Raw genomic sequence first — 27,450 nt, forward strand, 5'->3', positions numbered from 1 at the left:
GACCCATGAGGGAAGGCTCATGAGCTACGTGATAATTAGAGATCGCTGCCAATTAAACCTTTATATGGAGACAGCGGAACCCTGTCTAAAAAGTGTCGCCAAGAAATCTAACACCGCTGACACCGGGGCTGTGAGGGGATTAAGGTCACGCTGCTCAGCCCAAATAGCAAATCTCTTCCATTTACTAGAGTAAATCTTTCTAGTAGAAGACTTATGAGAGGAGGACTGAATCTATAGTACCTCCAGGGTAAGGTTATGCTGTCTGACTAAGGAAGGAAGTGGAGTAGCCAAGCAGCGAGTCTGAGAGTTCGGAGGGATGGATGAGGCTGTCCCGACTGATGAGTCAATAGGTCTGGAGCTGGGTCCAGGATCCAAGGCCCATCCACCGCATATTTCCGAAGGAAGGGGAACCAAACTTGACGGGGCCAGAGTGGTGCTATCAAAATCATGCTGCTTCCCGGGTAGATTGCCTTCTGAATCACTCTTGGCAAGAGAGGGACCGGAGGGAAGGTGTAGAGCAGACCGGGGCCAATCATGGACTAGAGCATCCCTGAGCGGCTCCCCTTGAGGAGGGATTAGAGTGAAATAATTTCTGCACTTTGCATTGAGGGGACTGGCAAAGAGGACGCAGCAGGGAAGACCCTACCTGGAGAATATCTGAGCCACCACTCGATCGTTCAGGGACCACTCGTGAGGCATCAGAATAGCTCTGCTCAGCCTGTCTGCAATCACGTTGGACTTCCCCGGAATGTGCGTTGCCACTAGAAAGCGCTGGGAAGCAATAGCCCAGCTCCACACTCTCATGGCTTCCCTGCAAAGGGGATAGGACTTGGTTCCCCCCTTTTTGTTCAGATACCAGACAACCAACTGCAATAGTTCCCTGGGGAAGAAAGCTGTGGAGTGCCTGCAATGCTAAAAGCACTGCTCTCATCTCCAGAACATTGATATGCAAGTGAGTCTCGTGATCTTGCCATGTACCTTGAACCGTCCTGCCCAGGTAATGTCCCCCCCACCCCATCTGGGAGGCGTCCGTGGTTACCGTGGCAATGGGGGACGGGGGGATAAACGATCTTCCTTGATTCAGATTGGAGGGGAGACGCCACCAACGAAGATCTTTTCGGCATCTCTCCATAATGAAAATAGGATGGGACAAGGGCAGATCCTGATATGACCACTGGGCCGAAAGGAGCCATTGAAGTATTCTCATGTGCAACCTTGGCAAGAGGGACTAGAAGGATGGTAGCCGCCATTGTTCCCAACAACTGCAGAACTGTTCTGGCTTGAGCTTTTCTGCGGGGCAATAAGGCCAGAACTTGAGCCTGTAACACCTTTATTCTGTCTAAGGGTAGGAATGCTCGCATCACTACAGAGTCTAGCTCTGCGCCGATAAAGGCAACATGCTGTGATGGCAGCAATACAGATTTTGCCCAATTGAAGGCAATTCCTAACAGATGTCCCCATTTGAAGGTAGTTCTCATGGCTTGAAGAAGTAGATGCCTGGTGGGGGTGGTGAGGAGCCAGTCGTCTAGATAAGGAAACACCTGGAATCTGAGACGTCTCAGGTGAGCCGTCACCACTGCCAAACACTTGGTAAACACCCTGGGGGCTGTGGTGAGACCAAAGGGCAGGGCCCGGAATTGAAAATGACTGGCTCCCAGCCGGAAGCATAAATGCCTGGAGGCCTCGTTTATCTTGATGTGATAATAGGCATCCTTTAGATCTATGGAGCACATCCATACTCCTTTCTCCAGCAAGGGGAGAATGGATTGTAACGTGACCATTCAGAACTTGGACTTTTTCACAAAGCGGTTTAAACGGCTGAGATCCAGAATGGGTCTCAAGTCCCCTGTTCTTTTTGGCACCAAAAATAATCTTGAATAAGTTCCTGATCCGATCTGGTCTGTGGGGACTGATTGGATGGCTCCTTTTATTATCAGCTTTGAGATTTCTAGTGCTGCTTGATCCCGTTGACTGGGTGGAATGTCCGGGATTCTTTTTGATGGTGGGGGAGAACAGATGAAGGGAATGGTATAACCTCCAGCGATGATTCGAAGCACCCATCGATCCTGAGTGATGGACTCCCAGGCCTGAAGATGCTCCAAAAAGTGATCCCCAACTGGCTCCGGAGACGCAAAGGTAATCCCTCAGGGACGCTGGAAGGAGGAGCCACAAAATGATTTGCGGTTTCCTGTATTGCGGGGGCCTCCGCCGCCTCTGGGGCGACGTCTTCCGGAGTAATTTCCCCCTCCTCTGCCTCTGGAGGGGGGTTCACTCTGATGGGCAGGGGAAGACTTTTGAGACTTTCTGAACCACATTTTTCCTCCCCTCTGAGCCTTAGGATAAGGTCTAGTGGGGACAGAAAAACGGGCCCCAATGGCAAACAAAGTCTTACCCTCCTGCTCACATCTCGTGAGGGTGTCTTTCACTTTGGGTCCAAAAAGGGAGGACCCGTCGAAAGGGGTGTCCATGAAAGAAGACTTGAAAGCCTCCGCAAAATGACACAAGCGCATCCAAGCTTGCCTCCTGAGGGCTACGCCTGAACTCGCTGCTCTACCCGCCCCTTCGGCTGCATAAGATATGAGCCTCATGGACGAGTTGACAATGGAAGAAAGCGTAGACAGCTGGGCGTTAACAGACTGGGTCAACACCTCAGGCACATTACCCGCCAGGGTATCTCCCAACTCCTTAATGAGATCACTTTGGAGCCACGTAAAATGACACAGGAAATTCAGCGACCGCAAAGTAAAGGTCGCTGAAGACAGGGTACGCTTCCCATACCTATCCATACTCCCAGACTCCTTATTAGGAGGATGGATGGAAGAAGAAGCCTCTGCCACGTCCTGCTGAGTGGCAGACGCCACCACCATGGCATCCACAGGAACTTCCTTGGTCAAAAACTCTTTCCCAGGAGGTGCCGATAAGAATTTATTGGGGCGGCTAGGAACTGGCTCCACAGAGTCAGGGTGTTCCCACACCCTTCGACAAATAAGATCCAATAATTCATCGAAGGGTGGAGACACCCAAGAGGCAGAAGGCTGGGCTCCGAAGGCCTTGAGGAAGACCGACTCCTCCTCAGAAGGGTTTTTGGATGGCCAGTTACCCAGCTGTCTCAAGATCTCCAGGATGTCGGAGAACGAGACATCATCAGAGGATGACTTCGGGGACCCTTCTGCATCATCGAGGTCGGTGTACGAGGTGACAGACTCATCTGGGGAGTCTAGGTGCTTCCTCTTACACAGCTTCTTTCTGGGAGGCTCTTCAGGCACGGACTCTGAAGGGCCTTCAGAAAGCAGGGGACCAAACCTGGAGGTATCCTCAGGCCTTGGAGCCCCGCTGTCCAGAGATAGGGGGGCGCCAGAAACTCTAGTCGTAGTGTCCAGGGAGGGAGATGCCGATTCGGGTGAAGTCACTAAGGACTTGGCCAGCACGCTCCTCATAGCTTCGAAGGCGGGTCCCCCCGAATCGGAGGAAGGGCCCATCTCCGAAACCATGACCAGAGTCAGGGTTCCCCTAGCCAAAGCACCAAGGGGGAGACTCGGAACCGAAGTCAGTGGTCCCGATGTATCACCCTCTGGCCCGACTGAGGACCCCCGAGTACCAAAACCTGCAGAAGGAATACAAAAGGTTGGAGCTGAGGTCGGAACCGAAAGACTGGCGGGGAGTCTCGGAACTGACCCAAGGACTTCACTCGACTCAGCACTCTCTGACTCCGACAACACCAAGGTTGTCGGAGGAGGAAGGAATGGAACCGATACTATGGTGGGCTCCGGAGCCGACTGGGCTGGAGCCGAAAATAATTTAGATAACACTGGCAACTGTAGGAGTCTCTGGACCACCCTATCTACGTCCGAATCAGATAACCTGGAGGAGACAGAAGGGGGTCGAGAAACCTTTCCCATCAGATCAGAGACATGACTAGGAGAATGGCTCCGAATCGGCTCCAAGATGATCGGAGCCGAAGCAGGCTCGAAAAGCACCGAAACCTCCTTCGGCGCCAAAAGCTGTGGAACTGAAGAAGCCGGCTCCGAAATGGAAAGTATTACCTGTGGCTCCGAAACCAGTGGAACCGAGACAGTGGACCCAGCTGTCGACCCTGAATCCTGCTGCTCCGAGACCAATGGAGCCGAGGAAGGAGACACAGCTTTAGACCCCATAGCCAACGGCTCCAAGACCAGTGGAGCCGAGGAAGGGGACATCGACCTGGATCTTTTCTCCGGCGGCTCCGAAGAAGAGGACGGAGCCGGGGACTTCTTTTTAGACTTAACCCTGGACTTTTCAGAGGGAGGAGAAACAGCTTCCTCAAAGGAGGGTTTAATTAAACCCTTCAGGATAAGTTTATTTTTTCTCTCCTGCAAAACTCTCGAAGAGAAAGCATGACAGACACTGCAAGATTCTTGCAAGTGTTTGGCGCCAAGGCAGTATACGCAAATTGCGTGATCATCTGTCAAAGACATTTTATAGCTACACTTTGCACATTTTTTAAAGCCCGATGGCTTATGTTTTTTTTCTTTGGTAGACATGACACCAAACACAAGTCAAACACAAGTTAAACACTAGGGGCGGGGGAACGGCTCTAAGTTAAACGCCGAGACACAAGATAGGGCAAAGGCCCTCTAACTCAAATGGGCCTAGCCCGCCAAACAGAAGGATCACCACACAACAGGAATAAACAATCCCACTCAAACAACAAGTCAATTACCACAACGTAGCTATGAAAATAGCTTTTGAATATAAATTCTCCTACAGAAAACTGCTATGAGATATCAAGAATCACAAAAGAGGGTACTTAGCCACAGCCAAGATGAGACCACGTCGATACTCCAAGAGCGGCAAACGAGATCTGGGGTTTTGGGCGTGGTGCACCCTGGGATATAGGGTTGGCCCAGCCAATGAGAGACTTCGTGCTAGTCAGAACGGCCGAGTCGGAGCCGATTCTCGGCTCCGAGCCCATCAGTATTGAATGTAGGCAAGATAGGATCACATTACATCTCATTTTTACTGCTTTAGTCCTGGCTGAGACAGACCTGGTTCCCCCTAATTCAGCTCTTCCATGTCCAGTGTCTGCTGAAATTCCAAATTCAGGACACTGCTGCCTCACCCTTCCCATATTCCACACCTGCACATACAGAAATAATGAAGACGATCACTTGACTGCATCAGTCCCACTGACTGCAAAGTACTAAGATTTTTCAGACAGTGCGATCCCCGATTTTTGACTGTCTACTCAGAAAACATTCCAAGTGAAGTACACTTGTTTTACTTTTTATTTATTTATTTATTTATTTTTATTTGGGCTACTGGAAGAAGTTTAGACAATTTCTCTACCCCTATTCCATAAGTTCTGCATTTTTGCTGGTAATTTTGGATTCCAGCTTTACTGTGTCTTCAGTCAGTCTATTTAGCAGATATACCTTACCTTCATACTGGACAAGGCTTAATGTCTTTGACATCTCTTATGGTTTTGTAAGGCCTTCTTACATGGGACTTTCCAACTAGGAGACCAACTGCTGTCATGAGATTATCCACAGAGTCTATCATGTTCCAGACCTGCAACACGGTCATGAGTTTATCTTCCCTGTTACTTCAGCTGCTTCGGCTACCAAGACTTTAAAGCTCTATGCTCTTACAGTCATTCCTCCATATCTGTTTTCTCAGAATGGTATTTATGACTATTGATATCCAAGGTAATTAATAAGGCTAACCTAAGATAACCTATCAACTTGCCAGAGTAGTCTAACCATTCATTTCTTCATTATATGGATGTCCATACACAGATTTGATTTTATGTGGACAGAATTAAGTCATTGGGAAAGGATAATCAAATCTTTGTGCCCTATGCTGCACCCCAACTGGACAAGAAATGTACTAAGCATACCCTCTCCTGTTGGTTAATGAACTGTATTGTACTTTTAAGACAAACACGAAAAAAAGCTTCACCATCAACCCACTACCCTTTTTTCTTCTTTCGCCGATTTAGACCATACTTTTTCCTCGTCAGAAATGGAGGGAGACAGTACTGTGCCATATGATGGGAAGGATGTGATTGGAAAGCAACAAGGAAAAGTTTTATCCACCATGAAGTCATAGCACATCTGCTTTAAGACAAAGTTTACCATAGAACTGCTTCTTTCAGATCTACCACTATGGTAACAGCCCATAAATGTTGCATCTTCTCTGTTTTCCTATATTTTATTCCGTCACTTCTCTTCATTTTAAAGGCATGCTGACTTGGAATGTTAGATAATAGAATGCATGATGCCAACATTCCCTTTGGTTACAGCAGTAAAACACACTTCATTGAAAACAACTGATGACTCGGATAAAGGGCTGGAAAATATAACAGATTCATCTAAAGCAGCAATGGAGGTGATTGATTTTTAAGTATTAATCAATAAAGAATTGCATTAAAATCTGTGTTTCTAATGAATCTGCACAAAAAAAGAGTTTCATAAGAAAAATATTAGTTTCCTTGTTCCATTTTATTCAAAGCAATTTTCTAGTGCCTTGTAAGTTTTACATGCTCTGTAAAAGGTTGAGCTGTGTTTGCTATTGATCAGTTGTATGATACTAGTGAGGTTGTTACTAAAGTGAAAAAAAAATGCATCTGATAAACTAATTTCACTCCTCTATTTTATAAATATCAAATGATAAAGGACTCCCTTAGCAGAGAGTAACACGGTTAAGATAAGAAGCCTGACCTAAGATGTCCTGAAGGACCATAGTTCAAAGCTGCACAGTTCTTAGAAATAATAACAGTGATGATGATGTAGATGTAGATGATGACCTGGTACAAGATCTGAGTCCCTCAGCCCTCACTGGCCTACTGTATGACCTCGTGCAAGTCACTTAACCAGACATTGCTCCCGGATCCCTCCTGAAAGGATCTGTGAGTCCATTGCTATTACCTGGTTAAAAAATTGATATAATAATAATAATAATAACAACAGCAATAATAATAACACCTGATGGAAAGAGTACTCAAAACAAATACTTAGGAGATGATTAAATATCAGCTGCTCAAACAGCAAAGAAAAATGTTATACTCCTCTGATGCAAAGATCATTAATAACTCCCAGATGGAAGCCACCATACTTCAATCAGCAAACAGCTGTACCACTGCAGATGCCTATTCTGACAGCTACTTCTTAAATATCACATTTCCATGTCTCCTTAACAGAAAAAAAGTCTGAATTCATGAAAAGTTTGGTACAGTTAATATAATATCTCAGTTTTCATTACCTACTATAAGAATATATCCCCATTTATTTTCAGCAATGACTAACCTACTAATGCATCTTACTAAAATGCATCTATTGCTGGTGTTACCAAGCCAACAACACATAAGCTGATACAGATAGAACTACATTTTTTTCTAAGATAAGAATTAGTAAAACATAGAAATGGAATACAATATTATCAGTACATTTCACCAAATTAAATGTGTCACTTTCTTGGGCATGCATAGTGGAAATGTAAGGAAAAATCACATCAGTGACACTGATGAAATAAATACATACACCTGCAGAGAAAATAAACATTCAACAAGATATATAAGACCAGCACTGCATGAGTAATCTCCTGACCCAGCAGATACATAGAAACTCTGCACTGTAAAAAGAAGTTATGTACTTACTGTAACATTCCATGTTTGTTGTCCATCTTGTCTTCATTCTTACTGGTTGGGTTCAGAACCGACTCTGCCGCATTCTAAAGCTCAGAGTCTTCCACTCGGCTCGTGGCTGAAAACGCTATCCCATGATGCACCAGTGTGCTCCCTCAGATCTTGTTTGCCGATACTTATAACATGTATCAACTTGTACAGCATTACAGGAAATTACAGAACGTAGAGTGAAAGTCAGAAAACTTCCTTGGTAAAAGAAAAAAATTCCTCTCTGTCCTCCAACAACTCTAGGCTGGGGGAAGGTGGGTGGGAATTAAGAATGAAGGCAAGATGGACAACAAACATGGAACGTTATGGTACGTACATAACTTCTTTATGTTATGTTGTCCTATCTTGCCTTCATTCTTACTGGTTAGTACAGTGTCCCTAGCACCATATTTCCTAGGCAGCTCACCTGAGTGTATTCTTCAGGACAGTGGAACCAAAAGAGGCCCTGTCCCTGGAGGCCACGTCTACCTTGTAATGAGTAATAAAGGTGTAAGGCTTGGCCCACGTAGCTGCAGTGCAAATATTATCTAGTGGCAGTCTAGCCTGAAACGCAGATGAAGTTGCAATCGCCCTTGTGGAGTGACCTTTGATTCTAAAGGGAAGATGTCTATTGTAAGAAACGTATATAGATGTGATACAATTTGAAAGCCATCTCGAAAGCGTGACCTTTGAAACAGGATCACCTTTTTTAGCCTCTGAAAAGGAGATGAACAGCTGATCAGATTTCCTGAAAACTTTAGTTCTTTGTAAATAGAAGCAAAGTTTGTCTATTCACGTCCAACTGATGGAGTGCATATTCTGCCTTGTTGCCATGACTGGGGAAAAAAACTGGTAGCTCAAAAGATTAAGATTAGCTTCCGAGCACACCTTTGGTAAGAAAGGTGGATTAGTTAGCAGAAATACCCTGTCCTTATGGAAAATCATATAAGAAGTCTTGAAGCTCAGAGACTCTTCTGGCAGTGCGATAGCAATCTGTAAAATTGTTTTCCCTGATAAAAATTTGATGTCACATGTTGATCCAGGCTCAAATGGAGGAAGGATCAAGCGAGACAGTACAAAATTTAGATCTCAGGGTGGAAGATGGTATGTGTGGGACATCAAATTTAGAGTTACATCACCTATAAGAAAACTGGAAATTGCAGCCAAATGAACCTTGAGAGTAGCTGCAGCAGAGCTTTTATGAAACAATTCAGCCAGGAAATCCAAAATAGAGCTAATTGGAGCAGAACATGGGTCAAGATTTCTTTCTGAAGCCCAATAAGAGAATCTCCTCCATTTACTGAGATATAATTTTCTGATAGAGGACTTATATGGGGAAAGTAGTATATGTTTTACTGCTGGTGTGAGAGTAGGAAGCCTGACTACATTTGGAACTGGAGCAGCCAAGCCATCAACTTGAGGGTCTGGACGGAGGAGTGGTGCGTTTCCTGAAAAATGAGTCAGAAGGTCCAGAATCCACGGTTCCTCTTGAAGATGAGGCCAAAGGAAGGGAAACCAGGTCTGACAAGGCCAGTATGGGGCATTGAGAATCAGCCTGCTTCCCAAGGACTTGGCTTTCTGGATGACTTTGGGTATTAGAGGGAAGGGGGGAAAAGCATAAAGAAGTCCCGAGGGCCAATTTTGCACTAGTGCATCCCTTGGTGACTCCCCCAGAGGGGGGACTAGGGCAAAGTAGTTGCTGCATTTGGTGTTTAGGGGGGTGGCAAAGAGGTTGCAGCAAGGCTGACCCCACTTTCAGAAAATCCGTTCCGCTATCTCTTGCTTTAGGGACCACACATGAGGCATGATTATTGCCCTGCTGAGTCTGTCTGCTATCACATTGGATCTCCCAGGGATATGCATTGCCACTAGACAGCTTTGGGAAGACATTGCCCATTCCCACACTCTGAGTAATGTTACAGACTGTATAATGCACTGAAGAAGGATAAAGTATTGACGTTCTTGGAGTTGGAATTTTGTTTGTTATTGGTGGCAGTTAGGAGCCAGTTGTCTGAAACACTTGGAATCCTAGACGGTTCAAGTGAGCTGAAACCACTGCCATGCATTTGGTGAACACTCTGGGTGCTGTAGTGAGACTGGTAGTGACTGGCTCCCAGCCGGAAGTGCAGAGGGCTCCTTGATGGCCTGTCCATTTTTATGTGGTAGTACACATCTTGATTCAGCACATCTAATTGTCTTTTCCTAAAAAGGGAAGAATTGACTGCAGTGTCACCATCCAGAACTTGGTCTTCTTTACAGATTCATTTAATTTGCTGAGATCCAAGATGGGTCTCTAGTCCCCTATTCTTTTTGGGACTAAAAAGAATCTTGAGTAAGTTCCGGATCATATCTGATCTGGGGGGGGGGTCTCTTTGGATGACTCTCTTGTCTAGCAACTTTTGAATATCTACAGGCTCCTGATCCCTTTGACTGGGTGGAATGTCTGGGATGTTTTTCGAGACTGGGATGGGGAGGGAAAAGGATATGGAGTAGCCTCTGGATATTATGCTTTGTACCCATCTTTCTCTTGTAATTTCTTGTCAGGATTCCTGGTACAAAGATAAACGATCCTCGACTGCCTCCAGACGTGGGTAGGCAGGCCTCCCTTCAGGAGTGCTGGAAGGGCCTACCGAGAAAGGAATTGAGGTCGCTCTGGTTCTGCAGACCCCTTCTGCCGTGATGCTGGCATCTGCCATTATTACCTCCCCCTCTGCCTCTGGGGAAAGGTTCACCTCGTGTGCCTTGAAAAACTCCCTGGGATTTTTTGAACCCCCCCCCCCCCCAGACCCTTAGGATACGGTCTCGAAGGTACAGAAAAATGTACTCCAACTGCAGAGAGAGATTTCCTTTCCTGCTTGCATCTAGTGAGTGTATCTTTGACTTTCGGTCCAAAGAGTGAGGAACCATCAAAATGGGCGTTGACAAAGGTAGACTTAAAGGGTTCCACGAAGTTACACAAGTGCATCCAAGAGTGTCTCCTTAGCAAACTCCCGAACCCGATGCTCTACTCGCTCCATCTGCTGCATATGAAATGAGTCTCATGGAGCAGTTCACTACAGAGGTTAAGGTGGATAGCTGAGAGGTCACCTTATCTCAGGCCCCTGCAGCTAATGAACCTTGAAGAGCATCTCCTAGTTCTTTCAAGAGATCTCTCTGTAGCCTTGTGAAGTGTCTCAAATAATTCAGTGATCTGAGGGCAAATGTCACTGAAGAAAAGCCTAGCTTCTTATATTTGTCCACAGCACGAGACTCTCTGTTAGGTGGATAGACAGATGAGGATGTTTCGACAAGTTCCTTATTGGTGGCTGATGCCACCACCATAGCATCCACAGGAAAGCCCTTAGATAGAAATTGTTTGTCATCTGGGGCTGTAATAAATTTGTTAGGCCTCCAAAGGACTGGTTCCACTGCATCTGTTGACTCCCATGCTTTCCAACTCACTGGTTCCAAAAGTTCATCGAAAGGCAGAGATACCCAGGAGGCTGAAGGGTGAGACCCGAAGGCTTTCTGGTACACTGACTCCTCCTCCGAAGGGTTGATAGACTTCCAGCCGGCTCTCTGCTTAAGGATCTCTAAGATATCTGCAAAGGAGATTGAGGTGACAGTGGGGAGCCTTCTGATTCCTCAAGGTCAGTGTCAAATGTAAGAGACTCATCCGGAGAGTCAATATGCTTCCTCTTGCAAAGCCTCTTCTGGGGGCCCTCTTCAAAAGGATATTCTGGAGAGGTTTTTGAAGAGGGAAGTTCACCCGATGGGGTAACCTGAGGCCTAGGATCTCCACTAGTCTATGGTTGGGGTGGTGCAGAGACAGAAGCCGGTGTCTTTGGGGGAAGAATGTCAGAACCTTCGTGTAGACCTGTGTGGGAGGACAGCACACTCCTATCAGCTCAAAAGCTCCTCTCCCCTGATCCGAGGATCCCTCCAGCTCCGAGGAGGCAGAGGAACCAAGTGAGCCGGCTCTGAAGCTGATATAGACCCGAGGCACCGAGGGGTAAACTCAAACCCGACAAATGCCGGGCCGAGTCCCCTCCCTAGACCTGGTCAGAGAGCTATGGCCCCTAGACATCCCTGACAGCACCGAGGATGTCAGAGCAGAACATGGTTCTGAAATCCCAATGGTGGGTCTCGGCACCGACGGTTCTATCACAATCGGTTCCAGATATTTCTGCTCTGACGATCCAGGTTGGCTCACAGGAGGAATCGTAGTGGATGAAAAAATCTTCACTGGCTCTGGGTCTGAATGAAATGGAGCCGACAAAATTTTGGCCAGTGCCAGCGACTCCAGTAGACTTCACACCACCCTATCCATGCCATCATCCAATAAGGTTTAGGAGGACAGAGAGGAAGGAGTCGGTGAGGTAATTCTATGTAGTATGGGCAATCTCAATGTTGGGGAGACTGGTGTCAATTCAGGAGACAGGCTCCGAAAATGTTTTTCCATTGGTTCCGAAAACTTAGGATCCGAGTATGAAGACTTATCAGACCCATCTTCCTTCAGATCCAAGTGAGTCAATTTGGAAACTTTTTTGGCAGACTCCGACTGGCCTAAGAATGATGAAGATGACCTTTTGTTAGATCTATCAGATTTAGAAGGTGGAGATTTAATGGAGGTTTCTAACTTTCCAAAGCTTCTGAGAAAGGCACTTTTAAAAGCCCCCTTACAATCAATTTGTTCTTTCTCTCTAGTAAAACTCTGGAGTTGAACGAGTGACAGATACTACAAGATTCCTGAAGATGCATGGCACAGAGACAGAAGACACAAATCGTGTGCCCATCAGTCAAAGACATCTTTTGAGAACATTTTTGGCACTTCTTAAAACCAGATGGTTTAACTTCCTTCTGTTCCTTGGACATTATTCTGGTAATTATATCAACTTAACAACACAGCAATAAAGGAACCTAAACATCAAAGTTCAACACTTGCTAATAATACTGAAGTACAGCACACCAAGAATATCAATATCTTTATGTATACAAGTCTAAGCACTAGCATACAATAATAACAGGAAAACTGAAAGCGCACAAGAGAAAAAGCAGAAAGGTAGGGAGACTTGATTGCCCTCTAACTTAAATGGGCTAGTGTTTTTCTAACTTAAATGGATACACCCAGTATACGACACACAGGGAAGGGGGTAGCCCTCTAACTGAAATGGACCAATAGCTCTGGGAACAATACCAACAGCAAGCAGAAAATACAAAGTCACACTTTACAGATAAATTCTTAAACAAAACGACAAATGGGATAGGGAGAAGGTCTAACGAGAAACGACGGCTAAATAGCAACCAAGCGGTAAATAATAGAAAGAGTTAATTATTTTAAACTAGAGAAATGCTATTCACTATCGTGTATTATATTGCTAGAATTAAACCTAAAAATTTAAAATATTCAAAGAAAAATTTAGACCTAGCCACAGCCAAAATGGAGACCTCCAACTTCATTCGCGGCAAACGAGATCTGGGGAAGCACACTAGTGCATCATGGGATAGGGTTTTCAGCCACGAGCCAAGTAAGACTCTGAGCTTTAGAGTGCAGGAGTAGGAACAGAGGATCAGTTCCAAGCCCAACCAGTAAGAGTGAAGGCAAGATAAGACAGCATAACATTATATGTTTTTTTTTTAATTTTACCATCTTTAGCAGTATTCAGGGTATCAATGTATGAATCATGTGGTCTGGTTTCCTGTACAGTGTTATGCAGTGTGTTGAATAAACAGGGAGGAATGTTAGTACTTCACTGTCTCTTTATTTGATGTTTCACCTTCAGATGTTACACGGTGTCTGAGAAGCAAGGCAAATTAGACTTCATTGAGAAATCTGCAGCTAAAGCCTCAGAAAAGCCTCTCCTACAGAAAAACATGTCTGAAAACTATGGGTCAAGAAATCTGAATTATTCCTGACGAGCACAGTATCTGAGAAATGTGAAAACATACACTATGCCATATTTCTGCATATTGTAGGGAAAGCCACACTAACTTTATTATACATTTGAATTTCAAGAGAGAAAGACAGAATACTCTAGTAATGAGATGAATGTGAGATGAGAGAAAAATATGAACTAGACCTGCAATTTGTTTTTCATAAAACACAAGGATCCATGGAAAGTACTGATGCTTTTGCTACTGAATTAAAGATCAAGCCAAAAAACGTATAGCAAGCTGCATGACTCATTACTATAATAAATAACCATGTGTGGTAATCAAAATGCTTAAGTTAGAGGCAAACTGCTACAAAATTAGAAATGTGTGAAGTTACACGATAGTGAGGAAATGAATGAACTCAAAGTTACGAGAACTGTAATAAACATGGAAGAAGTTAAGTTCTGCATGAAGTGTGGCTCTGGATATGATAAAATAAAATAGCATGCGAACAATCAGTTGAATACAAGCTTTAGCAAGTGGGACCATTTTGCAAAAATGTATTAACAATGGAAAAGAATGCATGTAGTAAAAGCAATGGACACAGTAACTCAATAAGTGCTGATAATACACAGTGTACAAGAATGTGACACAAAGAATTGGAAATAAGAGGATCAGTCAAATATCTGGAAATGAAAAGATTAAAGGAAATAATGAAAGTGTGGTATTTAGACAGGTAACCTTAATTTTGGAATAGGTAGTACCTGTAAGTACAGCTGTGGATTTGGGGCAAGTGCTCCTATCTGAAGAGGTGAACCTTATTTTTCAAAAATGTACACAGTTTGGGGGTTTAAGTTAAAAGGGGATGGGGGGGGGTTCAAAAATCTATTTTCAAGGAAGCAAAAATTTTTGAAAAATGGGATAAGAGTTCAAATGGAAATAAGAGCAACTAGCTATACAACAGGTCAGCCTGCCACAATAAGTATGTGTATGTCCGCTAAAATTTGAAAGAACTGTTATACAAGATAGGGGCAGGTAATAGCTTTTTATCACAAGGGCTGCTCTGTAAATATTAACATAGAAAGTAAAGTTATAGAAAGAATAATGAATTATATTAATAAGTGGTGGTGCAAATAGCATTGGTACAGGAGACTCATTTTGATATGACTGAGCATGTGAACTTGTTAAAGAAAGGATTTCAGGGTGGACATTTCAGCAGAATAAGAGGGACAAAGGACAATGGGAGTAATAATACCGATTGTTACAGGGGCTTCAATATTGACAAGAAAGGAAAAAAGACAATAATAGTAGATTGCTGGCAGTAAGGGGTTATTGGGAGGGAATGGCATATATTTATATCCTTCTAAAACCCTCTGCCTCTAGGGGGAACCGACTCTGTCGTCAAGGCAAGCTCCCCTTGTGACTCACGTTGTCTGCTCGGGCTCCGCGGGCCCGGAGAAATAATGAGGACATGAGTCCGAGAATCGGAAGGCCGCCAGAACCGATGTTCGACAGCAGAAGGCCCCTGAAGACACAGAGATAATCGGAGCCATGGTCTGGTAGGAGTTTTGTATTTCCCTCAAGATTGAGTCCTCCCTCAGGTCGCCAGGCTAGAATGAGCTTACTACTATTATGGCCCTTCAGAAGACTTTGAAATAAATAATAAGCTTTCCAGCAGACAATATTATTTACAGGTAGGGAATAGAACCTGATCTTCAGGAATCGGTATGTAGCAGGGGGAGCTAGAAAGGAAAATTTAACAAATAAGGGTAGATTTCTGATGAAATATTTGAAAAAAATACAAATAGATCACTTTGTGCAACAGGTGCTTACATGTTTTCATATTTGTAAATATTTACATTACATCCACAGCAAAAGAAAATTACTAACAGTATAATATAGAAAACTGCATAATCTTTAGAAATACTACACATAAAAAAGCAATTTTATCATACCATACGTTGGTACAGTGTACATATTCAGTGGAACCATTAGCAAAACTACACATCCAAGCACGATAAAAGGGATTTCATATCCAAACTTCTCATATAAAATGCCACCAAGTGGAGGGCCTAGTACCAATCCAAGACCTGTAAAAATTTCAAGAGTTCCCTAAAAATACAAAAAAGGGAATACAGATGAAGAAATGTTCTATAAACACAACACAACTGATGAAAAAGTCACAATGAAAGAAAATTAGATGTAACAGATAATATAATAAAAAATACTTCTCAGCTATCAAACTCTATTAAATAATGTCTATATTTTGTATTATAAAACGTAATATTCTGCAATAAGACAGAGTAATAAATGTGACTATTTCACTGTTTGATTAATAATGATTTCAAACATAAAATGCAAACATAGGTTCATAGGTAGGTACTAGGCTATTGGCCCTAGGGCCTATATAAGCCTAGCCAAACGGTACCCTGGCTTTTGCCACCCAAGAAAATTATTTTCCTGTGCCCCTGTCAAGCAGAGCCACAGAAGTGATCCCCGGGGTGAATTTCCTATCTCCCATCCAATCATCAAGATTTTTCTTGAAGAGTGCTAATGAGGAGCTTTGTTTGATATAGACAGGTAGTTTGTTCCAGAGTATGGGAAGTCTCTGGGACAGGAATCTATCCCACTAGCATGTTCTGTTTATTGTGGTAACAAGGTTTAGGTCCATGTCCAACAGCTCTGGGTTTGACATAGCTTTGTATGTTAGGCAGAGATCGCCTCTCAGTAGACGATATGCGACAGAGTAAAGTCAGAGTTTTTTGAGACTGTCTGCGTAAGGCAACTGAGGCCGGTAATCCTCTTTGTGAGGTATTTCTGTGGCCTTTCCAGTTGTTGTAGATGTCTTGTGAGGTACATACCAAAAGGGGCATTGTACGCTATAATGGGTCTAATGAGTGATGAGTAGAGGGGAACAATGACCTTTTTTCCTAGATGAGAAACCTTTTGTGATGAGGTGTGCCACGTAGAAGGATTTACTGACTACTGTGGCGATGTGATTATCAAAGGAGAAACTACTGTCCACCTGTTTCCAAGGACTCGTATCACACTTTCGGTGTTAAATAGACTACTGCATTTTAGAAGTGTTTTGTACCTCCTACATATTTTTTAACTACTACACATAAAATGACAAAATTTCTGCAGAAAAAAGAACTCTACAGCTCCTCTAATCTCCTCATCCACCCCACTTCTCACAAATATCCATATCTCCATGACATCTTATCCCTGTATACAACTCTTACAACTACTATGTCCTAAGAAATGTCCTTTTCACCAAGCTCATTCTCACTACAACATCTACAATTCTATTTCAGAGTACACTATATATATATATACATATATATATATATATATATATATATATATATATTTTTTTTCTCTCCCTGCAGAAGAGCATCTACAGCTCTGAGGGCCTCTGTTTCCTCCCCAGGACAAACTCTGATCCATGCCTGAGTCCAGCAAAAAGACACCTGAGGCAGCATCATACTGCTGCTGAGATTTGTTTTTTGTTATATTCTCTTATCCCCCCCCCCAACACACACACACACACACACACACACACACACACAATCTGTAAAATGGACGCGCAAAGGAATGTGCTTTTCATCCCACCTCCATGGCAATGCTGCTGCCTCCCATAAGAAAAGACCCCCCGGCATCTCACCACCCTCTACTAATGATCCATCTCAATGCGTGTGTGAGTGCATTTCTCCCCCACAGATGGGCACAGTCATTCTTCCATGATAGCTTCTCAGATGTTTGAGGCATTAATCCAGATGGGTTATAGTCAGGGCTGAATTCCTCTATGATACATTTCTGGCTTATCCTGAAAATATATAAGGGTGGGCTCTACTTTTGTCTTGCTCCATCATCTACAGCAGAACCCCCCCCCCCTTCACCTGTCTTTTAACCTTTTCACATATCTACAGCATGTTTGCATTAATAATTCCAAAACCATGTTACATACAAGGTATTGGAAAATTTTATCTTGAAGCATACATGATAGCAAACACATATATGACCTCTGTCAATGATTATTTGTTAAAAATGTGATAATTTCATTTTTGAGTTAAAGATACACACTCAAGAGAGTTCTACTGGAGGGAATGAGTTAAATCTTCAGTCAAGTCTCCCTTCACTCCTCTCAAGTTACTTGGGTTCAGCTTCAGCCCCTCACACACATCTGTAAATCACATCCTTTATTCATTCTTGTTCCTTCTCTAGGAAAACTGCATTGCAAACTAGGTATTTGAGCTTTCTTTTAATTTCATGTTGCAAAACTTATTTTTTTACAAGGTAGCAATACCTTTTGTCTTATTCCAAGCAATGTTGCTGCCTGACCAAGGCATTTCCACTGCCCTGCTACACTTGAAAATTACACATATACAAATGTTCTCTTTATCATCTGATTTTTAAGAGAGCTCCAAGCAGTGGCTAAACACTTTATTGAATGTTATTCTTTTGCCCTCACAAAACTCTTCTTGAAATACTGAGTTTCCACATTAGGTACGTACACACATCCTTCTGGGTTAAAGGTTACAAGTTCATTACCAGTATCCCACTGTTGATCACTATTAAGAAACAGGGCTACATCTACAAGGAAACCCACCGGTTGACAAAATTACAGAATTATTAACATGAAGTCTAATTATAAGAAGTCCGGCTGTCAGCAAGAAGCAGAAGCATCTAATACAGGTGGAGAGAATAACACCTTAAAGATGACTGTCTTAAAGATTAAATGATATGAAGAATACTCAACACATCCACTGCAACTTGCTTCAAGGGCCTGCTGCAATTAGTGGAATACTTGGCCAGAATTCCATGAATAACCAAAAAGGGAAAACTAGAGAAAGCAGAAGGAGAACATTGGTAGAATCACAGAAAATTATTTTATCATGGTCTGGAAGTCAAAATAATACTGCTTGTTAAAGACAATCACTGAAAACCAAATGGTAACAGCACAGATGTTCACCAAGGACACATTCCAGAAAGATGTACTACAGATAAACAGTACCCCCTCAGTGGTATATCATGTCACTGCACTGGCCAGGCACTTGATAGCATTGTGGTAACAAAGTGGGTGTATATCGCAATCCATCTGGAAAGCTTATGTCTAATAAATGCAAATCTTCCGAATTGCTCTAACTCCATGTCTGAATGTACTCAGTGCAGGTAAATCCTTAATGGATGGTGAACATTCACAGTATGTAAGATATGCCATCTTCTTTTTCAGTACTCAGAAAGAAAAATGCGGCATGAATGCACAACACTGATAGTTCAGAAACCAAAAGATAATTCACCTATAGCAAAACCCATCCTTTTTGAAAGATGACACAAGGCTCTTAATATATACCAGCCTGAAGTCCTGAGTTCCAAGAGGTTAAGATAATGGTGACCAGGAAAAACATTTGCCAAGACACAAAATTCAAGTCCACCAAACTTACAGACTCAAAGGATATATGTAACAGTCAAATGTTTCAGGTCAGAAGGTGGGCAAGACATTCCTCATCACAGGCTTGCTGTATGACAGCATTTAGCATGAATGCGAAAGAGATATACTGCTTGCCTGGAGAGGAGAGTGGATAATGTGTGTGTGTGTGTGTGTGTGTGTGTGTGTGTGTGTGTGTGTGTGTGTGTGTGTGTGTATGAGAGAGAGAGAGAGATTTTTTTTCACAGAAAACATACTGGAAGTCAAGCTGGTGTCGCTCCTTTGGAAACTCAGTATACTTCTCACTGTTTGACATTCTGCCTGGTAATACAATTAATCTCATGAAGACTCTGTTTAAGAAATGTTCTCAATAACTTGCCTGATAGTTGCTTCCTGCTTGCAGATCTCTGACTACTACCTGTAGCACAAGAATCAATAAGATTACCTGAGGTGGCCATTCAAAATAATCTTGCCCAAACTGCAGCTGATGCACAAGAATTCTGACCTTCCACTGTTTTCCACCCTATTTATGAGAGTTCTGCTACTACCACAGGTCACAGGATGTATTGCAGTACACACACTGTAAATAGTATGTACTCTGTAAGTACAGTAGTAAACCCTCCTTTTTTATTTAACTATTTTTTGAATGTGGTTGGTGGAAGTACAAGCATAAGTAGCTAAAAAGAAAAAAACTGAAAGGAAAGAAATACCATCACTACACCTGATATTTTCAACCTTTTAAAGGAAACCAAGAAAATAATTACATAAGCAACTGCAGTATGATTGCACATGGATCAGGTTGTGTGTGCCACTTGGTTCATTAATGCTTGCCTAAAATCTGTTAATTGTCACACTGCTGACTATAGGTAGGCTAGATCACAACTACCTAAAGCTGAAAAGCAAAAGTAAATTAGATGTGAGAAAACTCTTTTCAGCTGAACAAAAAAGCATTTTTTATTTGCACTTCTTGTTGAGCTGAAGTAATTTCTCACATTTACTGTGCCTACTCACAGAACTGAATAAGCCAACAATCAGTGCCATGATTAAGTTACAGCAAAACAATATTGCTGTGTGCAGCTTACCAATCACGTGCCATCATTTGGACAAGGCCTGATACCCATTTGCCTGAATACTTCTCCTGGATGGTCTTAGAAGGAGGGGCTTGTCCAAAAGGTGATGTAATAGCAGAGCCAAAAAGGGGATGTCAGAGTGGCCTGGCCTTCTTTATCTTGGCTTCATCTACAAACTTGGGAAAATGGGAAAACTTTTAGTTATGTACTTACCATAACTTTGGATGTATGGGATCCATCTCGCCTACATTCATGACAGATGGGTTCGGAGCCGATCCATCGGCTCCGACTCGGCAACTAATACACTAGCACGAAGTCTCTCATTGGCTGGGCTACTCCCTATCCCAGGATGCACTACACCTGCTTCCCCAGATCTTGTTTGTTCGCTTTCATACATCCATGCAAACACAGAAAAACTAGTAGTCACAATAACCAACTAAAGTTCTTCAAGAAAGAACGCCAAGAAAAGAGGGACTACAGCTCCTCTAAATCCAAATGGAAGGGGAAGGAGGGTGGGTACTTATGAATGTGAGATGGATCCCATACATCCAAAGTTATGGTAAGTACATAACTAAAAGATGTAATGGGATCCTATCTCGCCTACATTCATGACAGATGGGACAGCGTCCTAGCACCTACTTCGGGTGGCTCATTGGAAAACACTCCTGAGAACTGTGGAACCAAAGGAAGCTCTGCCTCGAGAAACCACATCCAATTTGTAATGAGAAATGAAAGTGTGCGGAGAAGTCCAGGTTGCTGCAGCACAAATATCATCTATTGATAACTTGGAGTGAAAAGCTACGGAAGTAGCCACTGCCCTGGTAGAATGAGCCTTGACTGGAAAGGGGAGGTCTTTGTTAGCTTGTGAATAAATAAAAATGAAACTCTATGCTTGTGAAAAATCAAATAGGGAGGATCAGAACAAAGAGCTTGAAGTTCTGAAACTCGCCTTCAACGATTATGGCTACTAAGAAGGCCGTTTTCCAAGACAGAAATTTTAAATCACAGGTAGCAGCTGGTTCGAAAGGACGGGCAGTTAGGGCAGCAAGAACCATATTCAAATCCCACGGGGGGACAGGATGAGATAAAGGAGGCCTCAGGAGCCAAGCCCCTTTAAGGAAGGCCTTACAAAGTTTGTGAGACATCAATGAAGGTTCAAATGAAGCATGAAAATTAGAAATGGCCGCTAGCTGAACCTTAATGGTAGAAACTGAAGAGCCCGACTGAAAAAGGGAAGCCAGAAAATTCAGAACCTCCGATACTGGTGCAGTGAGAGGATCTATACCCCGTTCTTGAGCCCAGAAAGCAAACCTTTTCCATTTACTGGAATAAAGTTTGATGGTGGAAGGTTTATGAGAAGAAGACAGTATATGGACCACGTCCGGGGAAAGAGCATTGTCTCGGACTAAGGATGGAAGTGGAGTAACCATGCTGCCAACTTCAGGGACCTGAGAGACGGATGAAGCTGTCCTGACTGATGAATCAACAGGTCTGGCACCGGATCCAGAAACCATGGACCTTCTATCGCATGCCTCTGTAGGAAAGGAAACCAAACTTGACGAGGCCAGTGCGGGGCAATCAAAATCATCTCGCTCTCCATGTAAATGGCCTTCTGTATCACCCTCGGTAAGAGGAGCGGAGGAAGGCGTAGAAAGACCGGGGCCAAATGTGAGTCAGAGCGTCCCTGGGAGTCTGTCCCTGAGAGGAACAGTGTGAAGAACTCTCTGCATTTGCATTGTGAGGGCTGGCAAACAGGTGCAGCAAGGATGACCCCATCTGTCGAAGATTTTCGCAGCTATACCCTGGTTGAGGACCATTTGTGGGGTAAAAGAATGGTCCTGCTTAATCTGTCCATAATCACATTGGACTTCCCGGTATGTGCGTTGCCATTAGAAAGCGGTTGGAAGCTACCGCCCAGTGCCAAAGTCTCATGGCTTCTCTGCATAGTGGGTAAGACCTGGTTCCACCTTGCTTGTTTATGTACCATACCACCGACATGTTGTGGATAGGATAACAATGTCGGGCCCTGTGGGAGGCGTGATGGAGAGCTTGGAGTACCAATAGTACCGCTCTCATCTCCAGGACATTGATATGCAAATCGTTTCCTGGATCTGCCATGTGCCTTGGACCGACCTGTCAGGTAATGACCCCCCACCCTACCTGGGAGGCGTCCGTAGTCACAGTGGCAGCGGGGCGTTGTGGTATAAAGGGTAAGCCCTGGTGAGATTTGATTGGAGAAGCCACCAATGCAGATCTCGGCGGCAACTTTCCGTGATTATGATTAAGTGGTTCAATGGAAGTTCCTGATAAGACCATTGAACCGACAGTAACCATTGTAAAATTCGCATATGAAGTCTGGCCAAGGGAACCAAAAGTATGGTCGAAGCCATCGAGCCCAACAGTTGTAGGATCCGATGGGCGGGGCTCTTTGTAGGGAGACAGGATCTGACTTGATCTTGTAACACCTGAATTCTTGCTGCGGTAAAAGGCGCATTCTTTTGTGTCTAAGTCTAAGCCTATGAAGGTAATATGCTGAGATGGCTGTAGTACAGATTTTTGCAAATTGAGCGTGATCCCCAAGAAAGCGGCCCAAGGTGAGCGTGGCTCTGGCGCTTGGAGTAGTAGATGCTCGGAGGTGGCGTAAGGAGCCAGTCGTCTAGATAAGGAAACACCTGGAATCCCAGACTTCTCAGGTGAGCAGTTACCACTGCCAGACACTTGGTGAACACCCTGGGGCTGTGGTGAGACCAAAGGGCAGTGCTCGAATTGAAATGACTGACTCCGAGGCGGGCGTAAATGTCTCCTGGACTCTTGAGCTATGGGAATGTGATAGTAAGCGTCCTGGAGGTCTATGGAGCACATCCATGCATCTTTTTCCAGCAAAGGAAGAATAGATTGAAGAGTGACCATTCAGAATTTGGACTTCTTTCTGAAGCGATTCAATGAACTGAGGTCCAAAATGGGCCTGAAGTCCCCTGTCTTTTTTGGTACCAAAAATAATTTTGAGTAAGTTCCTGATCCGATCTGGTCGGTGGGGACAGGCTGGATGGCTCTTTTTTCAAGCAGCTTTGAAACCTCTAATACTGCTTGATCCCATGACTGGGTGAATGCGTCCGGGATTTCCCTCAAAGAAAGGGGGTTTGTTGAAGGGATGATATAACCTCCGGTAATAATCGAAGCACCCATTGATCGCTTGTTATGGATTCCCAAGCTTGTGGAGTGCGCCAGCGACCCGACTGGCTCGGAGATGCACAGTCGGGCAACAACTCAGGAACGCTGGTTGTATGAAGAACCACGAAAGGAATCGCGGTCTCCAGAGTTGGGGCCTCTGCCACCTCTGGGCGGCGTCTTCCAAAATCCCCCTCCTGCCTCTGGAGGGAATCACTGGGTGGAGTAGGGAAAGACTTCTGAGATTTTTAAACCACATTTTCCCTCCTCTCCCAGCCTTGGGGTAAGGCCTAGAAGGAGCGGAAAATCGGGCACCAACGGCAGTCAAAGTCTTGCCCTCCTGCTGCACCTAGTTAGTGTGTCCTTCACCTTGGGTCCAAACAAAGATGACCCATCAAAGGGAGGCGTCGTGAAGGAAGACTTGAAAGCCTCCGTGAGCGAACACAAGCGTAACCAGGCTTGTCTCCTGAGGGCAACGCCTGTTCCTGCTCTACTACCCTTCGCCGCATATGAGATGAGCCTCATGGACGAGTTAACAATAGAAAAAAGGGTAGTCATCTGTGTGCCAACAGTCAGGGCCAGCGCCTCAGGTAGATTACCAACAAGAGAGTCATTTAGCTCTTTGAGAAGATCCCTTTGGAGCCTCGTAAAATGACATAAGTAGTTCAGCGACCGTAAGGTAAAGGCGCTGAGGACAGGGTACGCTTCGTACCTATCCATACTCCTAGAATCCTTATTAGGAGGATGAATAGACGTCGAAGCCTCTGCCACGTCCTGCTGTGTGGCAGAAGCCACCACCAAAGTATCTACAGGCACACCCTTTGTGAGAAACTGGTTCTGGGGGGGGGCTGACAAAAATTTATTGGGCCTCGCAGGCACCGGTTCCACAGAATCAGGGTGTTCCCACCCTTGAGAAACCAAATCAAGGAGTTCATTGAAGGGCGGAGACACCCAGGAGGTGGAAGGCTGGGCCCCAAAGGCCTTGAGGAAGACTGACTCCTCAGCTGAAGGGGTTTTGGCTTGCCAGTCACCTCTCTGTCTCAGAATCTCCAAGATATCTGAGAAGGAGATATCATCCGAAGATGATTTGGGGGACCCTTCTGCGTCATCGAGGTCAGTATCCGATGTAATAGACTCATCTTGGGAGTCTACGTGTTTCCTCTTACACAATTTCTTCCGTGGGGGTTCGTCCGAAGCAGATTCGGACGGACCACCGAAGAAGGCGATGGGGTATCCTCAAGCCCTGGGGCCCGCTGCCAGGGGCTGCAACACAACAGAGGCACCAGTCTCCAAATCTAGGGACGGTGAGGTAGAATCTTGTTGAACCGGCAAAGGCATGGCCAGCGCGCTCCTCATGGCCTCAAAAGCCGGACCTCCGGAATCCAAGGAGGTCACTGGTCTAGAGGCCACGATGGCACTGGGAATTCCAGCAGCCGATGCTCCGAGAGGAAGACTAGGCACCGAAGCACCCAATCCCAAGGTATTTCCCTCGGGCCCGGCTGAAGAGGTCGCAGTACCAAACCCTGAACCGGAGGACAGGGTAGGAAGCACAGTCGGAGTCGAGAGGCCTGTAAGAGGTCTCTGCTCCGACCGAATGGTTCCACATTGCTCCACCACCACCGGCTCCAACGGCTCCGAAGAGGTTGGAGGAGGAATCAAATGTGTTGGAGGGATCGGCTCCGGCAAACTGTGCTGGAGCGAGACCATTTTAGTAAACACTGGAGATTGGAATAGCCTCTGTAAAACCCTATCCAGGTCCGAATCTGACAGTCTCGAGGATTTAGAGGAGGTAGACACTCGAGAAGACTTTCCTCTCGGCTCCGAGGGAGAAGGGGACCGGCTCCGAAACGGCTCCAATGCTATCGGCGCCGACTCCACCACAGCATGAACCACCATCGGCACCGAAGGAGCCTTCTTCAGAGCTGAGGGGGAAGAGTCTGAGCTGCACACTTCCACCGGCTCCGAAGCCATTGGAACCGATGGAGGTGAGTCACCTCGATACTCCAACTTGCGGCTCCGAGGGCAATGGAGCCGAAGTAGGAGGTATCGAGGCAGACCCTTCAACCCTCGGCCCCGAAGTCAGTGGAGCCGAGGAAGAAGAGGTCAATTTTGTCTTTTTAGAAGTCGGCTCCGACGGACTTGTCAGTGCCGACGATCTTTTCTTTTTGGAAGCAACAGGAGGATTTAAGGCTTCCTCAAAAGAAGGTTTGATAAGCCCTTTCAATATCAACTTGTACTTGCGTTCTTGAAGAACTCAACCAGAAAAAGCATGACATACGCTACAAGTCTCTTGCAGATGTTTCGGTCCCAAACAATAAACACAGACTGAATGGCTGTCTGTGATGGACATTTTATAACTGCACCGAGTGCATTTTTTAAACCCTGACTTTTGTTCCTTAGACATAGTACAGGCCCTTCAACAAGTAAGACTTTACCACAATGAGTAAGCACTATGACAGAATTGCGCCAACTGAAAAGCACGAGACACAATGGCGCGAGTACTTAGGAAAAAGTTTACCTCACAAACAAACAGACAAAACAAGTCCAACAGCCCAAAGCCCTCTAATTTAAACGGGCTTGGCCCGAAAAAACAATTAACCACAAAAAAGTAATTAAGGCTAAATAGCACACAAGGGAAGGGCAAAGGCCCTCTAACTTAAACGGGCCTTGCCCGACTGAAAAAATAAAGTACCAGAAGACACTCAAGCACTCAAATGTAACAAATAGTAAGGAATAGCCGTTAAAACAGCTGTTTGGTTAATATATGACAAAAAACCCCAAGGTCAAAGACCAATAAAGGTAAAAAGAACCACTTAGCTCCAGCCAAGTCGAGACCACGTCCTGCTTGTAAAGCGGCAAACGAGATCTGGGGAAGCAGGTGTAGTGCATCCTGGGATAGGGAGTAGCCCAGCCAATGAGAGACTTCGTGCTAGTGTATTAGTTGCCGAGTCGGAGCCGATGGATCGGCTCCGAACCCATCTGTCATGAATGTAGGCGAGATAGGATCCCATTACATCCATACATGAGATGTAGAAGGCCATTTCTGCATGACTACATCTCTGAGATGTCTTTCCGAAGGGATGAATGAGAGAAGAAAAGTCACCGTATGTAGAATGGATAAGAGATGCAGCTAGCTCATAGCAAGGCTTCTCACAATGACAGAAGTTCTGGCTATTGACTGGCTGAAAGACCAGTCAAGATGCATCAGCAAACATCAGCAGGCAACAGCTAGATGGTCCTCTAATGAGTTGGCTAGTTCCAGGATATTCTGGCTACAAGAAATCAACTGTGTGCAAAGGGCTACTCTGAAACTCTCATAGCTCTGAGAAAAAGAGAGTAGGAATGAGTGCTCACTTTGTTATTCAAATATCATACCCCAGAAAAAATGACAATATCATCGGGGGGGGCAACTGGAAGGTCAGAAGGGCCGCCCCTCATTCCAGAACGCCAGTATTCAAGGTGGCCTCTGTCTCTATCCATGTCTCTCAAATAATATGCTGGTGATAATGGCCTGCTTATCCTAGAAAGAAGCATCTTTGGTGACCATCTCAACTGGGATAGGAGACTGGAAGGGTCCATCCAGAAACAAGAAAAACTTGTGAATCCATCATGTGAGATGATCCTTGCACTCTCTGGAGATCTTAAGATGGAAGTCTAGAGACACCAACAACTGAGTCCACTCTACTCAGTGTGTCCACCGCAATACTCTCATGTGAAACCAGACACTGGAGACTATGTAAACAAAGGAGAGAATGACATCTAGTGCCTAAAGACACAGCCCTGTTGTCACCTGTTGGTTTCTCAGAATCTCTGAAACTACCAATTCTTAAGATCTGAATTCTGCCCTGGAAGAAAGGCTGAAAGATAAGAGTGTTAATGCTGCATCCAGTGAATGTGATGCACTGTAAGGGCATCAGCTGAATTATTGCAGTATTCACTACTATCGCTAGAAACTAAAACAGAACTAGCTGGTAGTCCCTAGAGGCCTTGAGAATGACTATTGTGGGAACCACCAGGAATCAGTCATCCATGCATTGGGGTTGGGAGGGTGGCCTAATGGTTAAGGTGTTTGCCTTGCAAGCACAAAGTGCAGGGTTTGAGTCTTACAAGGGATAATTGGCTAGGCTTAAAATGGCTCGCAAGGGCAGTTAGCTTAGTATAAATCTATGAATCTATGAATCTATGTATGAAAAGACCCTTGTCCTCTATAGTATGACATGGGCTGTAACAACTGCCACACACTTGGTGAGCACCCTGAGGGCTGCAGCTGGTCTAAATGGAAG

The 27,450-nt window shown here is 44.6% G+C and overlaps 1 protein-coding gene across 3 annotated transcripts in view; it reads right to left on the reverse strand.

The window, feature by feature from the left end:
* The window catches only part of SLC18B1 (solute carrier family 18 member B1), a 1,776,356-nt gene that overhangs the window by 1,122,163 nt on the left and 626,743 nt on the right, over nucleotides 1-27,450 (reverse strand). For all 3 annotated transcript variants that reach the window (XM_044063787.1, XM_044063796.1, XM_044063806.1), the window contains exon 6: nucleotides 15,457-15,613. In XM_044063787.1, the coding sequence (XP_043919722.1) occupies nucleotides 15,457-15,613 (157 nt within the window). The remainder of the gene's footprint in view (nucleotides 1-15,456; nucleotides 15,614-27,450) is intronic.

This window comes from Protopterus annectens, chromosome 1.part0, assembly GCF_019279795.1.
Source record: "Protopterus annectens isolate FY-2018-M chromosome 1.part0, PAN1.0, whole genome shotgun sequence".
Classification (NCBI taxonomy): Eukaryota; Metazoa; Chordata; order Ceratodontiformes; family Protopteridae; genus Protopterus; species Protopterus annectens.